Genomic DNA, 22,470 nt, shown 5'->3' on the forward strand with positions numbered 1-22,470 from the left:
TATCATGTTCCTATCAATCTATCAGGAACCTATCAATCTATCAGGAACCTATCATGTTCCTATCAATTTACCATGCTCCTATCAATCTATCAGGAACCTATCATGTTCCTATCAATCTACCATGCTCCTATCAATCTATCAGGAACCTATCATGTTCCTATCAATCTATCGTGTTCCTATCAACCTATCATGTTCCTAGCAATCCAGCAGGAACCTATCATGTTCCTATCAACCTATCATGTTCCTAGCAATCTATCGTGTTCCTATCAACCTATCATGTTCCTAGCAATCCATCAGGATCCTATCATGTTCCTATCAATCTATCAGGATCCTATCATGTTCCTATCATTCCATCATGTTCCTATCAATCTATCAGAATCCTATCATGTTCCTATCATTCCATCATGTTCCTATCATTCCATCATGTTCCTATCAATCTATCAGGATTCCATTATTCCATCATGTTCCTATCATTCCATCATGTTCCTATCATTCCATCATGTTCCTATCATTCCATCATGTTCCTATCATTCTACCATGTTCCTATCATTCTATCAATCTATCAGGAACCTATCAATCTATCAGGAACCTATCAATCTATCAGGAACCTATCAATCTATCAGGAATCTATCAGGAACCTATCAATCTATCAGGAACCTATCAATCTATCAGGAACCTATCATGTTCCTATCAATCTATCAGGAACCTATCATGTTCCTATCAATCTATCAGGAACCTATCAATCTATCAGGAACCTATCAATCTATCAGGAACCTATCATGTTCCTATCAATCTATCAGGAACCTGTCATGATAGTATGTGAAGTGAATGTCATACAGTGTAATACTGCATTGGGTCATCAATCGTCAATACAAAGCACATCTATGTACCGACTCTGGTGTGTACATCTGTCTGCCGGTGTTCATTAGGATCTCTTGGGCAGCTCATTACACCAGATTAGAGAAAGTAGAGAAGTAAAAGGCATCTACTGTAATGACAGAGGAGAGGAGGATCCAAACGGTTTCTCACCAGCGTCGTGCAGAGCGGTCCTCCCCTGCAAGTCCACATTCCCCACAGGACAGTTGTGCTGCAAAACCACACAAATCATCCTCAAATTGAATACGCCTCTTAAAAACCTGAGCCACTCACCCTGACAAAACTCTTCTTACATTTCTGCTTGCATCTCTCAAAAGAAGACTCTGTGGGAGCAATCCCTTAGGTCTATTAATATACAACAGGATGGCAACATTGAGGGGAGAAATGTTTTGGTATAGCTTTGCTGTACAACGAGTCGTTTCAATCTCGTCCGAGTCCCGACTTTGAGGATGGCATCAAAGTGACAGAATCTTCCTGGCATCTGCATCTCCAATTGGATGAGTCTCTGCAGCAGGGTCACGTAAGGCTATCAACGTAGTGTTCACTGTGATATCATCTCACACAGACAGAGACAGTCAGTCAGACAGAGGCTGATAATAATGCTGTAGCATTGACAGCCAAGAGAGCTGTTTAAGGCTGAATGCCAACAGCAGGCCTTTAAGGTCTCCTAGCTCGGGCCTTCTCAGGGCCCACTAGAAAAACCCTGCTCTCTCTAGCAACAAGGTCCCAAAACGAGTAGCCAGGTCAGATAACAGCTACGGGAGGGGTTGGGGGGCATGGAATTCTACACCTCTAGTGGGGGTCGGGGGGCAAGTAGGATTTTCCCCTCGGCCCGGGAGTTGGGTTGCTATGTCAAGCGCGATGACGGCATGGTTTGCGAGAGGGCAGCCTTGTCAACACGACCAACACCCCCGCTGGTAAGCTGCCATTCCTTTCAGGGGGGGGCGGCACTTAATGTGGCCGGTGGCTTGTTTGAACACAGGGCCTTATTGTAAACACATAAATTAATAGCAACTCAACAGACTGCTACTGTTGCCCTATCAGGGGCTACTGTTGCCATATCAGGGGCTACTGTTGCCATATCAGGGGCTACTGTTGCCCTATCAGGGACTGTGCCAAACAAAAACACCGTTCTTCAACAACCATTCAGCCTACAATTGCACAATTTAGTCACTGTAAACAGATCAAATATATTTCAAACATGTTTCAATATCACTGCAGCTGATGTCTGGCGAGTAAAACCAACAAAATGTTATTCCTCAAAGAACTGAGAGAAGTATTGGTAATGCACCTTGAACATTATGGACCGGTTTCCAAGACATGTACAGTTCACCACATGGCCAAAAGTATGTGGACACCTGCTCATCAAACATCTCATTCCAAAATCATGGGCATTAAAATGGTGTTTTGCTGCTATAATAGCCTCCACTCTTCTGGGAAGGCTTTCCACTAGATGTTGGAACATTGCTGTGGGCATCGGTTCCATTCAGCCACAAGAGCATTAGTGAGGTTGAGCACAGATTTTGGGCGATTAGGCCTGGCTCGCAGTCAGCATTCCAATTCATCCCAAAGGTGTTTGATGGGGTTGAGGTCAGGGCTCTGTGTAGGCTAGTAAAGTTATTCCACACCGATCGACTAAACATTTCTGTATGTACCTTACTTGTACACAGGGGCATTATCATTCTGAAACTTCCCAAAATGTTGCCACAAAGTTGGAAGCACAGAATTATCTAGAATGTCATTGTATGCTGTAGCGTAAAGATTTCCCTTCACTGGAACTAAGGGGACTAGCCCAAACCATGAATAACAGTCCCAGAATATTATTTCTCCTCCACCAAACTTTACAGTTGTCACTATGCATTCGGGCAGGTAGCGGTCTCTCTGCATCCACCAAACCTAGATTCGTCCGTCGGACTGGCAGATGGTGAAGCGTGATTCATCACTCCAGAGAACGTGTTTCCACTGCTCCAGAGTCCAATGGCGGGGAGCTTTACACCACTCCAGCTGACGCTTGGCATTGCGCGTGGTGATCTTAGGCTTGTGTGCGGCTGCTCGGCCATGGAAACCCATTTCATGAAGTTCCCGAAAAACAGTTATTGTGCTGACATTGCCTCCAGAGGCAGCTTGGAACTTGGTAGGGAATGTTGCAATCCGAGGACAGGTGATTTTTAGGCGATGTGTGCTTCAGCACTCGACAGTCCTTCTGTGAGCTTGTGTTGCCTACCACTTCGCAGCTGAGCCGTTGTTGATCTTATATTTTTCCACTTCACAATGACAACACTTACAGTTGACCAAGGCAGCTCTAGCAGAGCAGAAATATGATGAACTAACTTGTGGAAAGGTGGCAATCCTGTGACGATACCACGATGAAATTCAAATAGCTCAAAGAGCTCTTCAAATACGGGAAACTCTATTGCCAATGTTTGTCTATGGAGATTGCATGACTACGCGCTCTATTTTATACACCTGTCAGCAACGGGTGTGGCCGAAATAGCTGAATCCACTCATTTGAAAGGGTGTCCACATACTTTTGGTAATTTTGGTATTTTAGTCCCGGACTAGATTTAATCTGAAACCACCCCTGACACCTGGCAACTAAGCCCCAAAAGTACATGTTGCGGCACATTTCGGTCAGATGTCCGTTTCATGATGCACAGATAACACAGGTAAGTTAATGTGAACGGAGGCCGTTGTTTTAAGTGACTGTACCTGCAATAGCTTCTGCACACAAAGCGACTGGCCGTTTCTGGAAGCTAGATGAAGGGCGTTTTTACCTGCAAGAAAACAACTCAAGAGATCAGCAATACACAAAATCAATATCTTCCATAATCTACACTGAGCAAAAATATAAACGCAACATGTCATGTGTTGGTCCCATGTTTCATGAGCTGAAATAAAACATCCCAGAAATGTTCCATACGCACAAAAATCTTATTTCTCTCAAATGATTTGCACAAATTTGGTTATATCCCTCTTAGTGAGCATTTCTCCATTGCCAAGATAATCTATCCACCTGACAGATGTGGTATATCAAGAAGTCAATTAAACAGCATTATCATTACACAGGTGTACCTTGTGCTGGGGACAATAAAGGGCCACTAACATGTGCAGTTTTGTCACACAATGCCACAGGTGTCTCATGTTTTGAGGGAGTGTACAATTAGCATGCTGACTGCAGGAATGTCCACCAGAACGGTTGCCAGATAATTGAAATCGTTTTAGATAATTATGCAGTACGTCCAACCGGCCTCACAACCGCAGACCACGTGTATGGCCAGTGATTTGCTGATATCAACATTGTGAACAGAGTGCCCCATGGTGGCAGTGGGGTTATGGTATGGTCAGGCATTAAACTACAGACAACGAACACAAGTGCATTTTATCAATGGCAATTTGAACGGACAAAAATACCATGATGAGATCCTGAGGCCCATTCTATTGTCAGATATCTGTCACTAACAAATGCATATCTGTATTCCCAGTCAAGTGAAATCCAGAGATTAGGGCCTAATTTATTTATTTCAATTGACTGATTTCCTCATATGAACTGTAACTCAGTAAAATCAATGAAATTGTTGCATGTTGCCTTCATATTTGTGTTCTGGAAGAGGCTGCCTTAAATTGACATCCGCGTCCCTTAGAAAGATTTCACCAAAGATGGGCTTGGTGGAAATGCTCTCCTATGGACTGTTCTGTAGCGCACCATGCATAGGTGCTTGCAATGCCAGGGTTATGGGGGACCAGTACAAAAATGTATTCACTCACTACTGTAAGTCTCTCTGGATAAGAGTGTCTGCTAAATGACTAACATGTAAGTCTCTCTGGATAAGTGTGTCTGCTAAATGACTAACATGTAAGTCTCTCTGGATAAGAGTGTCTGCTAAATGACTAACATGTAAGTCTCTCTGGATAAGAGTGTCTGCTAAATGACTAACATGTAAGTCTCTCTGGATAAGAGCGTCTGCTAAATGACTAACATGTAAATGTATAACCATGAACTTCATCTGTCATTCTCTCACCGGTGGCATCGGTGGCTGTGAGGTCAACGCTGTGGCCCAGGATGAGATTGAGACAGTCCAGGTGGCCCCTGGTTGCAGAGAGGTGGAACCTGCGTTGAGAGATGGAGAGAGCGTGTGAAGGGAGGGAAAGCGCAGTAGGTCGGAGTACGAGCAGGTTTGGAGAGGCTTGGAGAAGGGTGAAGTGAAAGAGTGTATTATGGAGCCAGAGAAAAGAACTCTGTAAATTGATGCTGGCTAACCCTATCGGCTAGATCAGCATTCTGGGTGCAGAAACCTTAGACCCGTAAAAACTATGAGGCAGCAGGACGACAAGTTCTTGAAGAGCATTTTCACATTATGGGATCCAACAACCCATAAGGGATTGTTAAGGCAGCGAAGCTATCAAATACCCGTCATGATCATCATCGTGAAAAGGACAATATCTACACTATTGCAAACATGACTAACACTGTTTACCGTTTACTCCCTGACCCGCTTTCTCCCGTTTACCCCCTGAACCGCTTTCTCCCGTTTACTCCCTGACCCGCTTTCTCCCGTTTACTCCCTGACCCCCTTTCTCCCGTTTACTCCCTGACCCGCTTTCTCCCGTTTACCCCCTGACCCGCTTTCTCCCGTTTACCCCCTGACCCGCTTTCTCCCGTTTACTCCCTGACCCGCTTTCTCCCGTTTACCCCCTGACCCGCTTTCTCCCGTTTACCCCCTGACCCGCTTTCTCCCGCTTACCCCCTGCCCCGCTTTCTCCCGTTTACCCCCTGACCCGCTTTCTCCCGTTTACCCCCTGACCCGCTTTCTCCCGTTTACCCCCTGGCCCGCTTTCTCCCGTCTACCCCCTGGCCCTCTATTCTCCCGTCTACCCCCTGGCCCTCTATTCTCCCGTTTACTCCCTGGCCCTCTATTCTCCCGTTTACTCCCTGGCCCTCTATTCTCCCGTTTACTCCCTGGCCCTCTATTCTCCCGTTTACTCCCTGGCCCTCTATTCTCCCGTTTACTCCCTGGCCCTCTATTCTCCCGTTTACTCCCTGGCCCTCTATTCTCCCGTTTACTCCCTGGCCCTCTATTCTCCCATTTACTCCCTGGCCCTCTATTCTCCCGTTTACTCCCTGGCCCTCTATTCTCCCGTTTACTCCCTGGCCCTCTATTCTCCCGTTTACTCCCTGGCCCTCTATTCTCCCGTTTAATCCCTGGCCCTCTATTCTCCCGATTAATCCCTGGCCCTCTTTTCTCCCGTTTAATCCCTGGCCCTCTATTCTCCCGTTTACTCCCTGACCCTCTTTTCTCCCGTTTAATCCCTGGCCCTCTATTCTCCCGTTTACCCCCTGACCTTCTTTTCCTCCCGTTTACCCCCTGATCTTCTTTTCCTCCCGTTTAATCCCCGGCCCTCTATTCTCCCGTTTACTCCCCGGCCCTCTATTCTCCCGTTTAATCTCCGGCCCTCTATTCTCCCGTTTACTCCCCGGCCCTCTATTCTCCCCGGCCCTCTATTCTCCCGTTTAATCCCCGGCCCTCTATTCTCCCGTTTAATCCCCGGCCCTCTATTCTCCCGTTTAATCCCCGGCCCTCTATTCTCCCGTTTAATCCCCGGCCCTCTATTCTCCCGTTTACTCCCCGGCCCTCTATTCTCCCGTTTACTCCCCGGCCCTCTATTCTCCCGTTTAATCCCCGGCCCTCTATTCTCCCGTTTACTCCCCGGCCCTCTATTCTCCCGTTTACTCCCCGGCCCTCTATTCTCCCGTTTACTCCCCGGCCCTCTATTCTCCCGTTTACTCCCCGGCCATCTATTCTCCCGTTTACTCCCCGGCCCTCTATTCTCCCGTTTACTCCCCGGCCCTCTATTCTCCCGTTTACTCCCCGGCCCTCTATTCTCCCGTTTACTCCCCGGCCCTCTATTCTCCCGTTTACTCCCCGGCCCTCTATTCTCCCGTTTACTCCCCGGCCCTCTATTCTCCCGTTTACTCCCCGGCCCTCTATTCTCCCGTTTACTCCCCGGCCCTCTATTCTCCCGTTTACTCCCCGGCCCTCTATTCTCCCGTTTACTCCCCGGCCCTCTATTCTCCCGTTTAATCCCCGGCCCTCTATTCTCCCGTTTACTCCCCGGCCCTCTATTATCCCGTTTAATCCCCGGCCCTCTATTCTCCCGTTTACTCCCCGGCCCTCTATTCTCCCGTTTACTCCCCGGCCCTCTATTCTCCCGTTTACTCCCCGGCCCTCTATTCTCCCGTTTACTCCCCGGCCCTCTATTCTCCCGTTTACTCCCCGGCCCTCTATTCTCCCGTTTACTCCCTGGCCCTCTATTCTCCCGTTTAATCCCTGGCCCTCTATTCTCCCGTTTAATCCCTGGCCCTCTATTCTCCTGTTTCCCATCCCCTTTCTTTTACGGTCCTCCATCTTTGTCACTTAAATCTTCAACAAATATGCCCCTTAACATCCCTGGGTTTGTTTGAACAACCTAAACCCTGGATTAGTTGGTCCCTTGTTAGCCACTCTTAACACATCGACCGTGTCCCTCTTCCTGACCCACATCCGTCAGTTTCCCCAGCCATGCCCCGGCCCCACACATACGGGAAAAACATCTGTTTGTAAACCAATACGCCTCACAGCCCGCAACTTGTTTATGCATTAACCTTGATAGATCCTCCAAGGAGACAGGCGTCCTGACACCTCGTCTCAGGCGCCGGTATTAAAAGCTGTGTTGATGGCGCTTGAGAAACTCAGTCTGCAGCCGGAGACCTTGACCCTGGGGCCTGTAAGCCATATATATATGCCTGCAGCGCTGTGGATAACCGGTGACACGCCAACTAAGCACAACATTAGTCTTGTTGGACAAATGGATTCAGGAATCTGTTTGAATAACTAAACTGTTGCCATGTCACAACAATGCTATTGGGATCTAGAAGTGATGCTTTGGGAGGGCGGTGTTTTGTTCTTTGAGAATCAGAAGCTTCAGTATGTACTGCATGGCAAGAAGAGGTTTCAGTATGTACTGCATGGAGAGAAGAGGTTTCAGTATGTACTGCATGGAGAGAAGAGGTTTCAGTATGTACTGCATGGAGAGAAGAGGTTTCAGTATGTACTGCATGGCGAGAAGAGGTTTCAGTATGTACTGCATGGCGAGAAGAGGTTTCAGTATGTACTGCATGACGAGAAGAGGTTTCAGTATGTACTGCATGGCGAGAAGAGGTTTCAGTATGTACTGCATGGCGAGAAGAGGTTTCAGTATGTACTGCATGGCGAGAAGAGGTTTCAGTATGTACTGCATGGCGAGAAGAGGTTTCAGTATGTACTGTATGGCGAGAAGAGGTTTCAGTATGTACTGTATGGCGAGAAGAGGTTTCAGTATGTACTGTATGGCGAGAATAGGTTTCAGTATGTACTGTATGGCGAGAAGAGGTTTCAGTATGTACTGTATGGTGAAAAGAGGTTTCAGTATGTACTGTATGGTGAGAAGAGGTTTCAGTATGTACTGCATGGAGAGAAGAGGTTTCAGTATGTACTGCATGGCGAGAAGAGGTTTCAGTATGTACACTATGGCGAGAAGAGGTTTCAGTATGTACTGCATGGCGAGAAGAGGTTTCAGTATGTACTGTATGGTGAGAAGAGGTTTCAGTATGTACTGTATGGTGAGAAGAGGTTTCAGTATGTACTGTATGGTGAGAAGAGGTTTCAGTATGTACTGTATGGTGAGAAGAGGTTTCAGTATGTACTGTATGGTGAGAAGAGGTTTCAGTATGTACTGTATGGTGAGAAGAGGTTTCAGTATGTACTGTATGGTGAGAAGAGGTTTCAGTATGTACTGTATGGTGAGAAGAGGTTTCAGTATGTACTGTATGGTGAGAAGAGGTTTCAGTATGTACTGTATGGTGAAAAGAGGTTTCAGTATGTACTGTATGGTGAGAAGAGGTTTCAGTATGTACTGTATGGTGAGAAGAGATTTCAGTATGTACACTATGGTGAGAAGAGGTTTCAGTATGTACACTATGGTGAGAAGAGGTTTCAGTCTGTACTGCATGGCGAGAAGAGGTTTCAGTATGTACACTATGGTGAGAAGAGGTTTCAGTCTGTACTGCATGGCGAGAAGAGGTTTCAGTATGTACACTATGGTGAGAAGAGGTTTCAGTATGTACTGCATGGCGAGAAGAGGTTTCAGTATGTACTGCATGACGAGAAGAGGTTTCAGTATGTACTGCATGGCGAGAAGAGGTTTCAGTATGTACACTATGGCGAGAAGAGGTTTCAGTATGTACTGCATGGCGAGAAGAGGTTTCAGTATGTACTGTATGGTGAGAAGAGGTTTCAGTATGTACTGTATGGTGAGAAGAGGTTTCAGTATGTACTGTATGGTGAGAAGAGGTTTCAGTATGTACTGTATGGTGAGAAGAGGTTTCAGTATGTACTGTATGGTGAGAAGAGGTTTCAGTATGTACTGTATGGTGAGAAGAGGTTTCAGTATGTACTGTATGGTGAGAAGAGGTTTCAGTATGTACTGTATGGTGAGAAGAGGTTTCAGTATGTACTGTATGGTGAGAAGAGGTTTCAGTATGTACTGTATGGTGAGAAGAGGTTTCAGTATGTACTGTATGGTGAGAAGAGGTTTCAGTATGTACTGTATGGTGAAAAGAGGTTTCAGTATGTACTGTATGGTGAGAAGAGGTTTCAGTATGTACTGTATGGTGAGAAGAGATTTCAGTATGTACACTATGGTGAGAAGAGGTTTCAGTATGTACACTATGGTGAGAAGAGGTTTCAGTCTGTACTGCATGGCGAGAAGAGGTTTCAGTATGTACACTATGGTGAGAAGAGGTTTCAGTCTGTACTGCATGGCGAGAAGAGGTTTCAGTATGTACACTATGGTGAGAAGAGGTTTCAGTATGTACTGTATGGTGGTTTTGCATTAGGTGGATGTGTGAGATGTGATAAATGCCAAAAATAACCTTGTAAAACGTTATACTCGTTTGAATTGGCAAAAGTAGATGATAGAATGGCTGTAACAGTTCCACATGGTCATGGCCTCTATTGCCTACTGTATACACCGACTTGTACTTTGACTTGCAGGACCACTGCTTGTGTAACTGGCCTTCTAGAACTCTCCTCTGAGTGCTGCTCAAGTAAAACAGGGCTTCAATTGTATCAATCCTCCTCACATTAAGCAGTGAGTATAATGACCTATTCAAACCCATCTGGGATCCTGGGATTGTTCAAAGTATAACTGACAGGCTGACATTTTCTGTATGTGGACTGGAGGAGGAGGGTGAAGGGGGTCAAGACGAAGATAACTGCAGACTTAAACATAATGACATGAAAGGTGCCAAGTGCCAAACCAGTCTGACGGGAGAAATGGCACAGGAAATCAAATAATAGAAACTCACAAAAGCACAGAAGAAGAAGACGTCGTTTTAATGGAGGCTCTGAGCTTTAATTTGACCTGCGGTGGAAACGTGACATCACAAGGTGCGGATAGCTTTTTGTTTGGATTGATAGAATGACAGGTCTCGCTCTCTTTCTACCGCTCCTTTAAGCTGTCCCTCTCTCGCTCTTTCACTATCCCTCTGTCCAGAGTAATTACGCGGATTTAGATTTGATCTGAGAGAAAACGGCCCGTCTCTGTGTGTGTGTGTGTGTGTGTGGGGGGGGGGGGTAAGACATTAACTCCATGTGAGACACCAGACACTGGGTCATTAACGAGAGCACAGACATGTCATTTCATCTTGGCACCAGATGGCTCCTTAAGTGTCTTTCAGCTCCGTCTGTCCAGTCTACACAGGATATGGAGGCTGTGTTTATCCTGAGACGGACAGAGTAGAGAGGATCATGTGGGCTGGTATAGGACCTGTTTCTATATCCATTCCTGCACATTTTAGTTTTAGCCCAGCTGATTTAATGAGGCCTAATCAAGGTGTAGGTGATTAGGTGACTAGTTGAAATCAGTTGTGTTAGCGCTGGACTAGAACAAACGCACACACCATGAGACCGTTCAGGAATGGATTGAGAAACACTGCCCAATGGTATATAAAACTACGGAAATCAATATCCCCAGCTCCATACAATCAAGGAACCACCGCTCACTGAACTCCAGCTGGAGCTGAGGCCCTTCCCTCTGCGCTAACACTTAATCAGCTATCACAAGTGCAAATGACTGGGAGCAGTAGTTAAGGCTAGGCTAGCCCACTTCATCAGGGGCAGTAGTTAACGCTAGGCTAGCCCACTTCATCAGGGGAAGTAGTTAAGGCTAGGCTAGCCCACTTCATCAGGGGCAGTAGTTAAGGCTAGGCTAGCCCACTTCATCAGGGGCAGTAGTTAAGGCTAGCCCACTTCATCAGGGGCAGTAGTTAAGGCTAGGCTAGCCCACTTCATCAGGGGCAGTAGTTAAGGCTAGGCTAGCCCGCCTCATCAGGGGCAGTAGTTATGGCTAGGCTAGTAGTTATGGCTAGGCTAGCCCGCCTCATCAGGGGCAGTAGTTAAGGCTAGGCTAGCCCGCCTCATCAGGGGCAGTAGTTAACGCTAGGCTAGCCCGCCTCATCAGGGGCAGTAGTTAAGGCTAGGCTAGCCCGCCTCATCAGGGGCAGTAGTTAAGGCTAGGCTAGCCCGCCTCATCAGGGGCAGTAGTTAAGGCTAGGCTAGCCCGCCTCATCAGGGGCAGTAGTTAAGGCTAGGCTAGCCCGCCTCATCAGGGGCAGTAGTTAAGGCTAGGCTAGCCTGCCTCATCAGGGGCAGTAGTTAAGGCTAGGCTAGCCCGCCTCATCAGGGGCAGTAGTTAAGGCTAGGCTAGCCCGCCTCATCAGGGGCAGTAGTTAACGCTAGGCTAGCCCGCCTCATCAGGGGCAGTAGTTAAGGCTAGCCCGCCTCATCAGGGGCAGTAGTTAAGGCTAGGCTAGCCCGCCTCATCAGGGGCAGTAGTTAAGACTTGCCTAGCCCACGTCATCAGGGGCAGTAGTTAAGGCTAGCCTAGCCTACATCATGAGCGTGTGCAATGTGGAGATACAGCCACACTATTTGTTCAGCTGTGGATCTCTGCACTCGTTAGAGGTGATATCATTAGATCAACACTGGGGAGCCTAATCCAGGAAACTAAATTACACATCAGGGATTATAAAAACACACTAAATTAAAGATGAGGGATTATACCCAGTAATTAAACCTCCCCATAGGGCAGAACAGGCAGACCATGATTACTGTCCATCATCGTCCTCCAGTGGCTTTGAGGTCTGTCTGGAGACAGAAGTGACCACACACGAGGATGGTATGTTGTGTGGCCCAGGTCATATATTATGACGTTACTAAGGTTAAGAGTGTTGGGCGAGTAACCGAAAGGTTTCTGGTTCAAACCCCCGAGCTGACTAGGTGGGGGGGGAAAAAACTGCCAATATGCCCTTGAGCAAGGCACTTAACCCTCTGGATAAAAACGTCTGTTAAATGACTAAAATGTAAATGTTATGTATGGGCCAGGTTATACATTAGGATGTTATGTATGGCCCAGGTTATACATTAGGATGCTATGTATGGGCCAGGTTATACATTAGGATACTATGTATGGGCCAGGTTATATATTAGGATACTATGTATGGGCCAGGTTATATATTAGGATGCTATGTATGGGCCAGGTTATACATTAGGATGCTATGTATGGGCCAGGTTATACATTAGGATGCTATGTATGGGCCAGGTTATACATTAGGATGCTATGTATGGGCCAGGTTATACATTAGGATGCTATGTATGGGCCAGGTTATACATTAGGATGCTATGTATGGGCCAGGTTATACATTAGGATGCTATGTATGGGCCAGGTTATACATTAGGATGCTATGTATGGGTCAGGTGATACATTAGGATGCTATGTATGGGCCAGGTGATACATTAGGATGCTATGTATGGCCCAGGTGATACATTAGGATGCTATGTATGGCCCAGGTGATACATTAGGATGCTATGTATGGGCCAGGTGATACATTAGGATGCTATGTATGGGCCAGGTGATACATTAGGATGCTATGTATGGCCCAGGTGATACATTAGGATGCTATGTATGGGCCAGGTTATACATTAGGATGCTATGTATGGGCCAGGTTATACATTAGGATGCTATGTATGGGCCAGGTGATACATTAGGATGCTATGTATGGCCCAGGTGATACATTAGGATGCTATGTATGGCCCAGGTTATACATTAGGATGCTATGTATGGGCCAGGTTATACATTAGGATGCTATGTATGGCCCAGGTGATACATTAGGATGCTATGTATGGGCCAGGTTATACATTAGGATGTTATGTTGTCTGTCAGAGCAGCTCACAGATTACTGCACCTGTACATAGCCCACCTATAATTTAGCCCAAACAACTACCTCTTTCCCTACTGTATTTATTTTATTTTATTTATTTACTTTGCTCCTTTCGACCCTATTATTTTTATTTCTACTTTGCACATTCTTCCACTGCAAATCTACCATTCCAGTGTTTTACTTGCTATATTGTATTTACTTTTTGCCTTTACCTCCCTTATCTCACCTCATTTGCTCACATCATATATAGACTTATTTCTACTGTATTATTGACTGTATGGTTGTTTTACACCATGTGTAACTCTGTGTCGTTGTATGTGTCGAACTGCTTTGCTTCATCTTGGCCAGAACTTGTTCTCAATTAGCCTACCTGGTTAAATAAAGGTTTAAATAAAAAAAATAAAAAAAATGTATGGGCCAGGTTATACATGAGGATGTTATGTACGACCCAGGTTATACATTAGGATGTTATGTACGGCCCAGGTTATACATTAGGATGTTATATATGGGCCAGATTATACATTAGGATGCTATGTATGGCTCAGGTTATACATTAGGATGTTATATATGGGCCAGGTTATATATTAGGATGCTATGTATGGCCCAGGTTATATATTAGGATGTTATGCATGGCCCAGGTTATATATTAGGATGTTATGTATGGCCCAGGTTATACATTAGGATGTTATGTATGGCCCAGGTTATATATTAGGATGTTATGCATGGCCCAGGTTATATATTAGGATGTTATGTATGGCCCAGGTTATACATTAGGATGCTATGTATGGCCCAGGTTATATATTAGGATGTTATGTATGGCCCAGGTTATACATTAGGATGCTATGTATGGCCCAGGTTATATATTAGGATGTTATGCATGGCCCAGGTTATATATTAGGATGTTATGTATGGCCCAGGTTATATATTAGGATGTTATGCATGGCCCAGGTTATATATTAGGATGTTATGTATGGCCCAGGTTATACATTAGGATGCTATGTATGGCCCAGGTTATATATTAGGATGTTATGCATGGCCCAGGTTATACATTAGGATGTTATATATGGGCCAGGTTATATATTAGGATGTATAGCCCAGGTTATATATTAGGATGTTATATATGGCCCAGGTTATATATTAGGATGCTATGCATGGCCCAGGTTATATATTAGGGCAACGTGTGGCCCAGGTTATATATTAGGATGCTATATATGGCCCAGGTTATATATTAGGATGTTATATATGGCCCAGGTTATATAGTAGGATGTTATATATGGCCCAGGTTATACATTAGAACTAAGGCTAAACTGAATCAACAGATGGTTGTGACCAGTGAGCTGGGGTTTCCTTATTCTCCAGTTTATGTGATGGACGCAGTTTGACACAGAACTGGTTCTGTTCTCGCCACGGTTGTCTTTAAGCCAACAACATTGAAGGTGACCAGTGAGCATCGTGTGTCAGGACAGTGCTTAGTACAACAAGCTCCAGTTCCTCGCTGTAATGCAGGGTGGCGTCTTCCACGCCAGCCAGACGCACTTGATTTAGCCCTGAGAAATTCCAGCACCTTATTATGAGACAAGCCCTTCTCTCCTTGGTGTGTGCGCATGCGCAAGTGAATGTGTGTACGTGTGCAAGTGTGTGTGCGCGAGTGAGTGTGTATGTGTGCACGAGTGTGTACGTGTGCACGAGTGTGTACGTGTGCACGAGTGTGACACAGACACTGGTGTGGGAGAATTTCATACACTACTGAAAATACTCAGCACCCACAGCTTCTGGAATGTCCAGTTCTCTCCATGGAGGTCGCAACAAAGCCGGGGCTGAAAACGAACCTGAAGCATGGATCAGAGACAGGCGACTACTTCACATGGCTGGAATTAAGCCGAGGGGGACCAGCTACCTAAAACACCAGCGTTGGAATCTGGTTACATTTATGTCAGGCAGGAAAACAAGTCTGACTTAACAGCTTTTATATAGACCTTCCAGTGGTGGATGGGTGACATTCTTAGAGGACACATAACCGAGCCAATATTGCCGGTGGTGAGCCATCCAAAAAGAACTATTCTAAAAAAGGTCCTAAAATAATGGCCATCCCGAGTTCATCCACCCACCATTCTAGATAAAATACTAGTTTACTCTTGACAACCTGACCCTTGAATTACAGCATGTTCCCCAACTGTCATTGTGTATCAAAAACATCAACTGTGGCTCAAATCTATTTGCTCTGAGCCACTTCCTGGCCAGAGTGACAGCCGCTCCAGGCCAGTAAGATCAAGCAGTGTGTGACATACAGTTTACCACAGAGTTCTCTGAACTCTCTACTGGCACAGTCGACTGGATGTGTGTGTGTATCTAGCTATACAGAGGGGAGACTTGGTGTTTGAATGTGGCTTCACAAGCCTCCCCAACATGGGGACTGGCATGGATGGGGGACAACTGATATCTATGATCTCAGAACAGGGTGGGAGAGGGGTGAGAAGGGAGACGTGAGAGAGGAGTGCGGGGAGAGGGGAGCGGTGAGAGAGGAGTGCGGGGAGAGGCGAGAGAAGAGAGGGGAGCGGAGAGCGGCCAGCATCTGACCATATGCTGTATAACATTATCTAGTACTACAACAGTTCTCAGCTCTGTTTTCAACTGTTAGAAGTTAATAATTGAATCAGACAAGTATGTTGGCATTCCTAGCAGTTTGAAGGAGACTAGTGCTTTTTACTATGCTTGGAATGAGAGACAGTTTGCATTGCCAGACATTTCACGCTATTGGTTGAGACAACTTATTGTGTGGGATAGTGTAGTGCTTTACTGGTCCATATGTTCCTGTGGGACTGTGTGTGTCTGTAGACTTCTGTATACACGTGTATGCCTGTGTTCATGCCTGGATGCAGTGTTTGTGTGAGCACACGTTACTCACGCGGATCGTCCCTCCATGTCCAGCTTAGTGGGGATGATGCCCTTCTTGCTGAGCACGGCCGCCACCTTGTCCACCTCGCCCCGTTCCACCGCCTTCATCAGCCGGTCGTCATACTTGTTCCAATCTGTGTTCTGGGAGAGAGAGAGAGAGGGCACGACGTCAACACGACACAGATACCTCGCCTTTACAACATACGGGTCAGGGAAACTCATTCTCACCACGGTCATCACTTTGTCATAATTCAAGGAGTCTGGACAGATCAACATTTCAAACATAACTTTTAGAATTCCCAGAGGGACTATAGACTGGATTGAGGTTAGCCTCAATGATTTATGCCAAGATAGTGCGGCTCCATTCTGAAGCAAAGCATTTCTGAGAGTGCCTGGACACAGAGCATGGGAACGGCTAGTTCTTCTGCAAGAAAGGACCCCTCTTGGACAGAACACAGGCACTGGAGTAGAGGGATCCAAGAAAACAGAAAGCGGTGGCTAAAGCCTGCATAGAGACCGAGAAAGGACAGTTCCCTGCCTGTTCCTGGATACAACAACAACATGTAAACACGTGTCACAAAGGAATTTGTAAAAAAATAAATAAATAAATAAATCCACCAAACTGCAACATGACGCTCTGTCTGTCCGCTCACTCAACTCACACTGGCTGGCAGATAGATAAATATTCCACATAGATGATAGGCCTATTTTGCATGCAATTTGTCTCCCGCCAACATTAAGCGTCAACATGTACCTAATACATATTAGTATTATCAGAATGCAAGTTCAAAACTACAAACGTAAAGAATGGAACTTGATAACGAGTTAAAACAGGCCACTGTGCCTCTGGGTTGATGAAAGAATTCTCCTGGGGAATGTAGGGCAGATTCCCAGAGTTCCTTCAGGTTAGTGAGAGAAGAATAAGCTGTAAGTCACAGCTCACTCCTTCCTGCTGTTTCAACACCATGCTTACTCAGTATTCAGGAACCGCAGTGGCTAGGTCCTAACCCATCCACAGTAGCTAGGTCCTAACCCACCCCCAGTGGCTAGGTCCTAACCCACCCCCAGTGGCTAGGTCCTAACCCAACGCCAGTAGCTAGGTCCTAACCCAACGCCAGTAGCTAGGTCCTAACCCAACGCCAGTAGCTAGGTCCTAACCCAACGCCAGTAGCTAGGTCCCAACCCAACCCCAGTAGCTAGGTCCCAACCCAACCACAGTAGCTAGGTCCCAACCCAACCACAGTAGCTAGGTCCCAACCCAACCACAGTAGCTAGGCCCCAACCCAACCACAGTAGCTAGGCCCCAACCCAACCACAGTAGCTAGGTCCCAACCCAACCACAGTAGCTAGGTCCCAACCCAACCACAGTAGCTAGCTCCCAACCCAACCACAGTAGCTAGGTCCCAACCCAACCACAGTAGCTAGGTCCCAACCCAACCACAGTAGCTAGGTCCCAACCCAACCACAGTAGCTAGGTCCCAACCCAACCACAGTAGCTAGGTCCCAACCCAACCACAGTAGCTAGGTCCCAACCCAACCACAGTAGCTAGGTCCCAACCCAACCACAGTAGCTAGGTACTAACCCAACCACAGTAGCTAGGTACTAACCCAACCACAATAGCTAGGTCCTAACCCAACCACAGTAGCTAGGTCCCAACCCAACCACAGTAGCTAGGTCCCAACCCAACCACAGTAGCTAGGTCCCAACCCAACCACAGTAGCTAGGTCCCAACCCAACCACAGTAGCTAGGTCCCAACCCAACCACAGTAGCTAGGTCCTAACGCAACCACAGTAGCTAGGTCCCAACCCAACCACAGTAGCTAGGTCCCAACCCAACCACAGTAGCTAGGTCCCAACCCAACCACAGTAGCTAGGTCCTAACCCAACCACAGTAGTTAGGTCCTAACCCAACCACAGTAGTTAGGTCCTAACCCAACCACAGTAGTTAGGTCCTAACCCAACCACAGTAGCTAGGTCCTAACCCAACCACAGTAGTTAGGTCCTAACCCAACCACAGTAGTTAGGTCCTAACCCAACCACAGTAGTTAGGTCCTAACCCAACCACAGTAGTTAGGTCCTAACCCAACCACAGTAGTTAGGTCCCAATGGCCTCAGGATACTTTTAACAAGTGTCATTAGAAATGCCCTTACTCTCTAAAAGAACAAGAATACCTACAAAGTACATGGAGGTGCATTTCAGCCAGCGACTCATGTTGAGAGAGGGGGACTGGTCCTTGCAGAGTGCCGCTGCAAACGCCGCCACTGTTCCGGTAGAACGACAAACAAACAAAAACAAAAGTTTTCCCTTCTGGGAAGTGCTGTTAAGGCACTCTGCCAGCCCGTGTGAGCTGAGTGAGCGGACAGACGGAGAGTCCCGTTGCAGCTCGGTGGGTCGTCTTTCAGAGCTCTCCAGCAACGTCGCCTGCTGTTGCTGCCAGAACCTCTCGGTCTCGAAGCGTTACGGAGAAGTTCCTAAAAGTTTTTCTGGCACTCCCAGGCTCTGTCTGTGAGTTCATTACCCCACTGTGCACAGCACAGGGTAGGAGGAGAAGAAATAGAAAAAGGGGGTGGGGATGGAGGAGGAGGTGTGGAGGAGCAGTAGGACCAGCCCTGCCAGCCCTGGGACCAGCCCCGGCCAGCTACTGCAGCTCCTCCTCTGGGGAACAGCCTCTCGGCTACAGCCTGGATCTCTTCAATCTCTCTCTAACTACTCTCTTTCACTTTGTATTCTGCTTCCCTCTCTTAGTTGTTCTTCTTGTCTCCTCTCCTCCCGTCCAGTCTCCTCTCCTCCCGTCCAGTCTCCTCTCCTCCCGTCCAGTCTCCTCCTGTCCAGTCTCCTCTCCTCTCGTCCAGTCTCCTCTCCTCTCGTCCAGTCCAGTCTCCTCTCCTCCAGTCCAGTCTCCTCTCCTCCAGTCCAGTCTCCTCTCCTCTCCTCCAGTCCAGTCTCCTCTCCCTTTCTATACAGTCTTCTCTTAGCAGACTGTCAGCTTAGTTTTTGTGCAGTAGGAGTTCCTCTCTTGGTCTCTCTTTCAGTCTGGGGTGTACAGCGTCTTCTACCCAGTTAATGGCAAGGTCAGCCAGCCCCCAAGGTGTAAATATGGGATCTCTCTCTCTCTCTCTCTCTCTCTGGTTCTAAAAGTATCCCCGGCTCCTGTGGTAAACAGAGGCTAGTGCAGACAGCACCAGCAGACAGGTTACCTCTTTATTTGTTACCCTCCAACCTTTCTCCAATGACTGATAGGAAGACAGGGGCTAAGAATACATTCTGAGCATGCCTGCTCTGAGAGCAACACCGTCGGTGTCCTGTCCATCCTACACAGCACAGCAGCACCCCGACTGAAACAAGGCCAGCCAAGGAGGAGCCTTGCTGCTAGCATCCCCACCGTTATCCCACATCCCCAAATATTAACCTATGATGTGGAGAAGGGGATTATTGTTGCACATTGGAGCTGGCCCTGGCACGGACCCCTGAGGTTCCCCGACGTTCAGGGACCTTGTTAAACAGTCTATATACTCATTCTGTATGTGTGTCTGTGTGCGCAGAGGTGCTGATCCCACCACACGGTAGCAGGATTAGGTGTCACAGTCTTTTACAAATCAGCTGTCTGGGTTTGCAGGCTCCCCTTAAACCCTCCACCCAACTGTCATTACTACCTTGGTGGTAAACATCGCACTGGGCCGTCTATTAACAATGGAATACGTCAACTTGTATTATTTGCGAGGTGAAAAAGAACGAGAGATCAGAAGAGAGAGAGAGCGAGAAAGGAGGGGGACGCGTTTAATTTACACACACTGCGTCAGCTCGGCGGGGGCTCGGGTTACGACCCGCTGCCAGACTGGCGTTAGCAGAGTGGCTGTGATATTCCGCAAACATGCGAAAATGCCCGTCCGCATGACACGTCATTTGAAGGACCGGGTGTCTTCTTTCTAAAACTGCATGGAGACAAAGGCACCAAAATGGAACCTGGGTTGACAAACTGAGTGCAGTGGCCCTCACACCTAAATATCTATATGGGTGTGTCTGGGTTGTTTTGTTTGGACTGGATACATGAGTCGGGTTTAGAACACCACGTATAGTGTTGAACATGACTTCATGGGGTAGCGAATAAATCTGTTCTCAATATAGTGCCTGTAAGACAAGCGCTGGATAATCATTTTTATGCTTTAGGGAGTGAATTGTAAAATATCAATGCAATTTTCAAGTAAATGTTGATCATTAATTGATGGATGTAATTGTTTTTTAATTAAATGGAGCTTTAATGTTAATTAATCTAAGAACCTGCACCAACTTGAGGCACTATAAGGCTATGTGCAGGCTACGAAGGAGCCGGTGGACGTTCTAGTCCACTGTGATTCTCCATCACATCTTCCCGAGGCCCTCGACTGTCCGTATCGGCAGGCCGTAGCTCATCCCAACACCCTCATCATATCCATGTTCCTCTTAGCCAATGGCCTGTAATGTCCTGACAGATTAAATGACCAGCAGTAAATACCCAGCCGTTCTCCCCCTCTCTCTCCCCCTCCCTCCCCCTGTCACCATGTGTGAGTGAGAGGAGCCAAGAGGAGGAGGTCAGGGCGTCAGGCAGTGAAGTGGAGCCAGGACTTTACTGCTGGGTGTCCTCGGGCCAAGCCACAGACAGGTTGACAACACTAAGGCCACAGCACCCCCTGGCAGTGATGGGATAGCAGACATCTTTAATGAGACAGGAGGGCGAGGGAGGGAGAGGGAGAGAGAGAAACAGAGATAAAGCGAGGGTGACGGAGCGTAAGAGGGAGAAAGAAGGAGAGATCCAAGGTCCTGACACCTAGTACCGACCAATATCCCTCAACACAGAAATGAAAACAGGCACCAGTGTCTTATAGATATTCCATTCATCATTACAGACACAAACAGAACCTACATGCCATCTGAATGTCTCACCAGGGCTGAAACAGTGAGGCAGTATCCACTGACAGAAGAAGCCCCAGACTACAGCTAGGAGAGCTGGTGATAGTCCTAATTTACTGAAGACAAGCTCAGATAGCAGTTAGAGCTCCTAGCTACAGTGCAATACAGGCAGAGAGACTGACTCATGCTGTGGTGGACGAGAGAGACGGGGACTCAGGGAGGAAACTAAGACTAACACTGAACAAAACTAAGTGCCAGCCACTTTGCCAACCAGACTGTTTACCCAGGTCGTGAGGTGCCCAAGAAAACAAGCACAGTCCGAGCCAGTGGTGGAAGGATATCCTGTTAATGAGTGGCCATCAAAAAGCATTCTGCTCGGGTCACATAGCTCTGAAACAGAAACACTCTGGTCAGAATGGTGTAAATCTGGGGGCCTGAGGGAGAGAAACGTAGAGCCTCTGTTAGCAGTAGCAGCTGTGGCCTCTTAACCCCCTTTCCTCACCATTGTGGGGTCGTCAGTGTTAGCCATTAACGCGGTGAACAGCCATTATATTTTAGAGACACAGGGCAACAGACTGACTGGTGATTAAGGGGGAGCTGGGCGATGGTGTAATGGTCAGATTATTTACAGGCTGACAGACACCATGGGGAGGGACAGAGAGAAAGGGAGGAAAACAGAGAGGCCAGAGGGGAATATTAGGTGTCTGTCGTTACGGCAAATTGATGCTTTAATTAGCAAGGATGATGTACCACTGACGACCTGAGCTAAAAGTAGGGGTGTGAACGTTAAAAAGTTTAAACGAAATTGAACCGAAAAACTGTACATTTTTTACGTAGATGCAAAAGAGCTTTGAAGTGACTCAACTGTTGATGCCCTGGCAACCACGCTGTGACCAGCATGAAGCCAACCCATTCACATGGCAAGATACTGTGTGTGACTGTGTGAAAGACGAGTGTTGCATCTCCCTTATCTCAATATCCTAGCCTTCATTGATAGTTCTTTCTTTACTGAAGTTGTGACACATTGCAAGCCAAGAAATTGCGAGATACAGCATTCCATTGCGAGATACAGCATTTGATTGCTGATAGATAGGACTAGTGCACTATTCTGACTGTCTGCCTGGTGGCCAACCTGCTTGGTCATGTCTAGGTGGGATACAGCATTAGATTGCTGATAGATAGGGCTAGTGCACTATTCTGACTGTCAGCCTGGTGGCCAACCTGCCGGCCAACCTGCCTATACTGTGTCCCTCCGCTCAGTCCCTCGATAGCTCGCTATGAAAGATGCGAGTGTTTGTGTCAGACGGGTCAGACGGGTCAGATTACTTCACTATCACTATCACTAAAACAAAAGTCATGTTACTTAGGTCATAGTTATGGGATGTTGCAGGATGACACAACCCAACACTGTCTGGTTTTCAAGCAGCTTAACCCCTTCAACAACCAGAGATGAGCCTACATCCAAGCAGCTTAACCCCTTCAACAACCAGAGATTAGCCTACATCCAAGCAGCTT

At 47.0% G+C, this 22,470-nt stretch overlaps 1 protein-coding gene across 1 annotated transcript in view; it reads right to left on the reverse strand.

Annotated features, from left to right (window-relative positions):
* Window positions 1-22,470, reverse strand: part of uacab (uveal autoantigen with coiled-coil domains and ankyrin repeats b) — an 85,509-nt gene that overhangs the window by 29,524 nt on the left and 33,515 nt on the right. Inside the window, exons 2-5 of the mRNA XM_036981419.1 lie at window positions 16,077-16,207; window positions 4,896-4,984; window positions 3,586-3,650; window positions 1,030-1,087 (exon numbers count right to left, since the gene is read on the reverse strand). Coding sequence (XP_036837314.1) covers window positions 1,030-1,087; window positions 3,586-3,650; window positions 4,896-4,984; window positions 16,077-16,207 — 343 coding nt within the window. The remainder of the gene's footprint in view (window positions 1-1,029; window positions 1,088-3,585; window positions 3,651-4,895; window positions 4,985-16,076; window positions 16,208-22,470) is intronic.

The sequence above is a fragment of the Oncorhynchus mykiss genome, chromosome 6 (genome assembly GCF_013265735.2).
Source record: "Oncorhynchus mykiss isolate Arlee chromosome 6, USDA_OmykA_1.1, whole genome shotgun sequence".
NCBI lineage: Eukaryota > Metazoa > Chordata > Actinopteri > Salmoniformes > Salmonidae > Oncorhynchus > Oncorhynchus mykiss.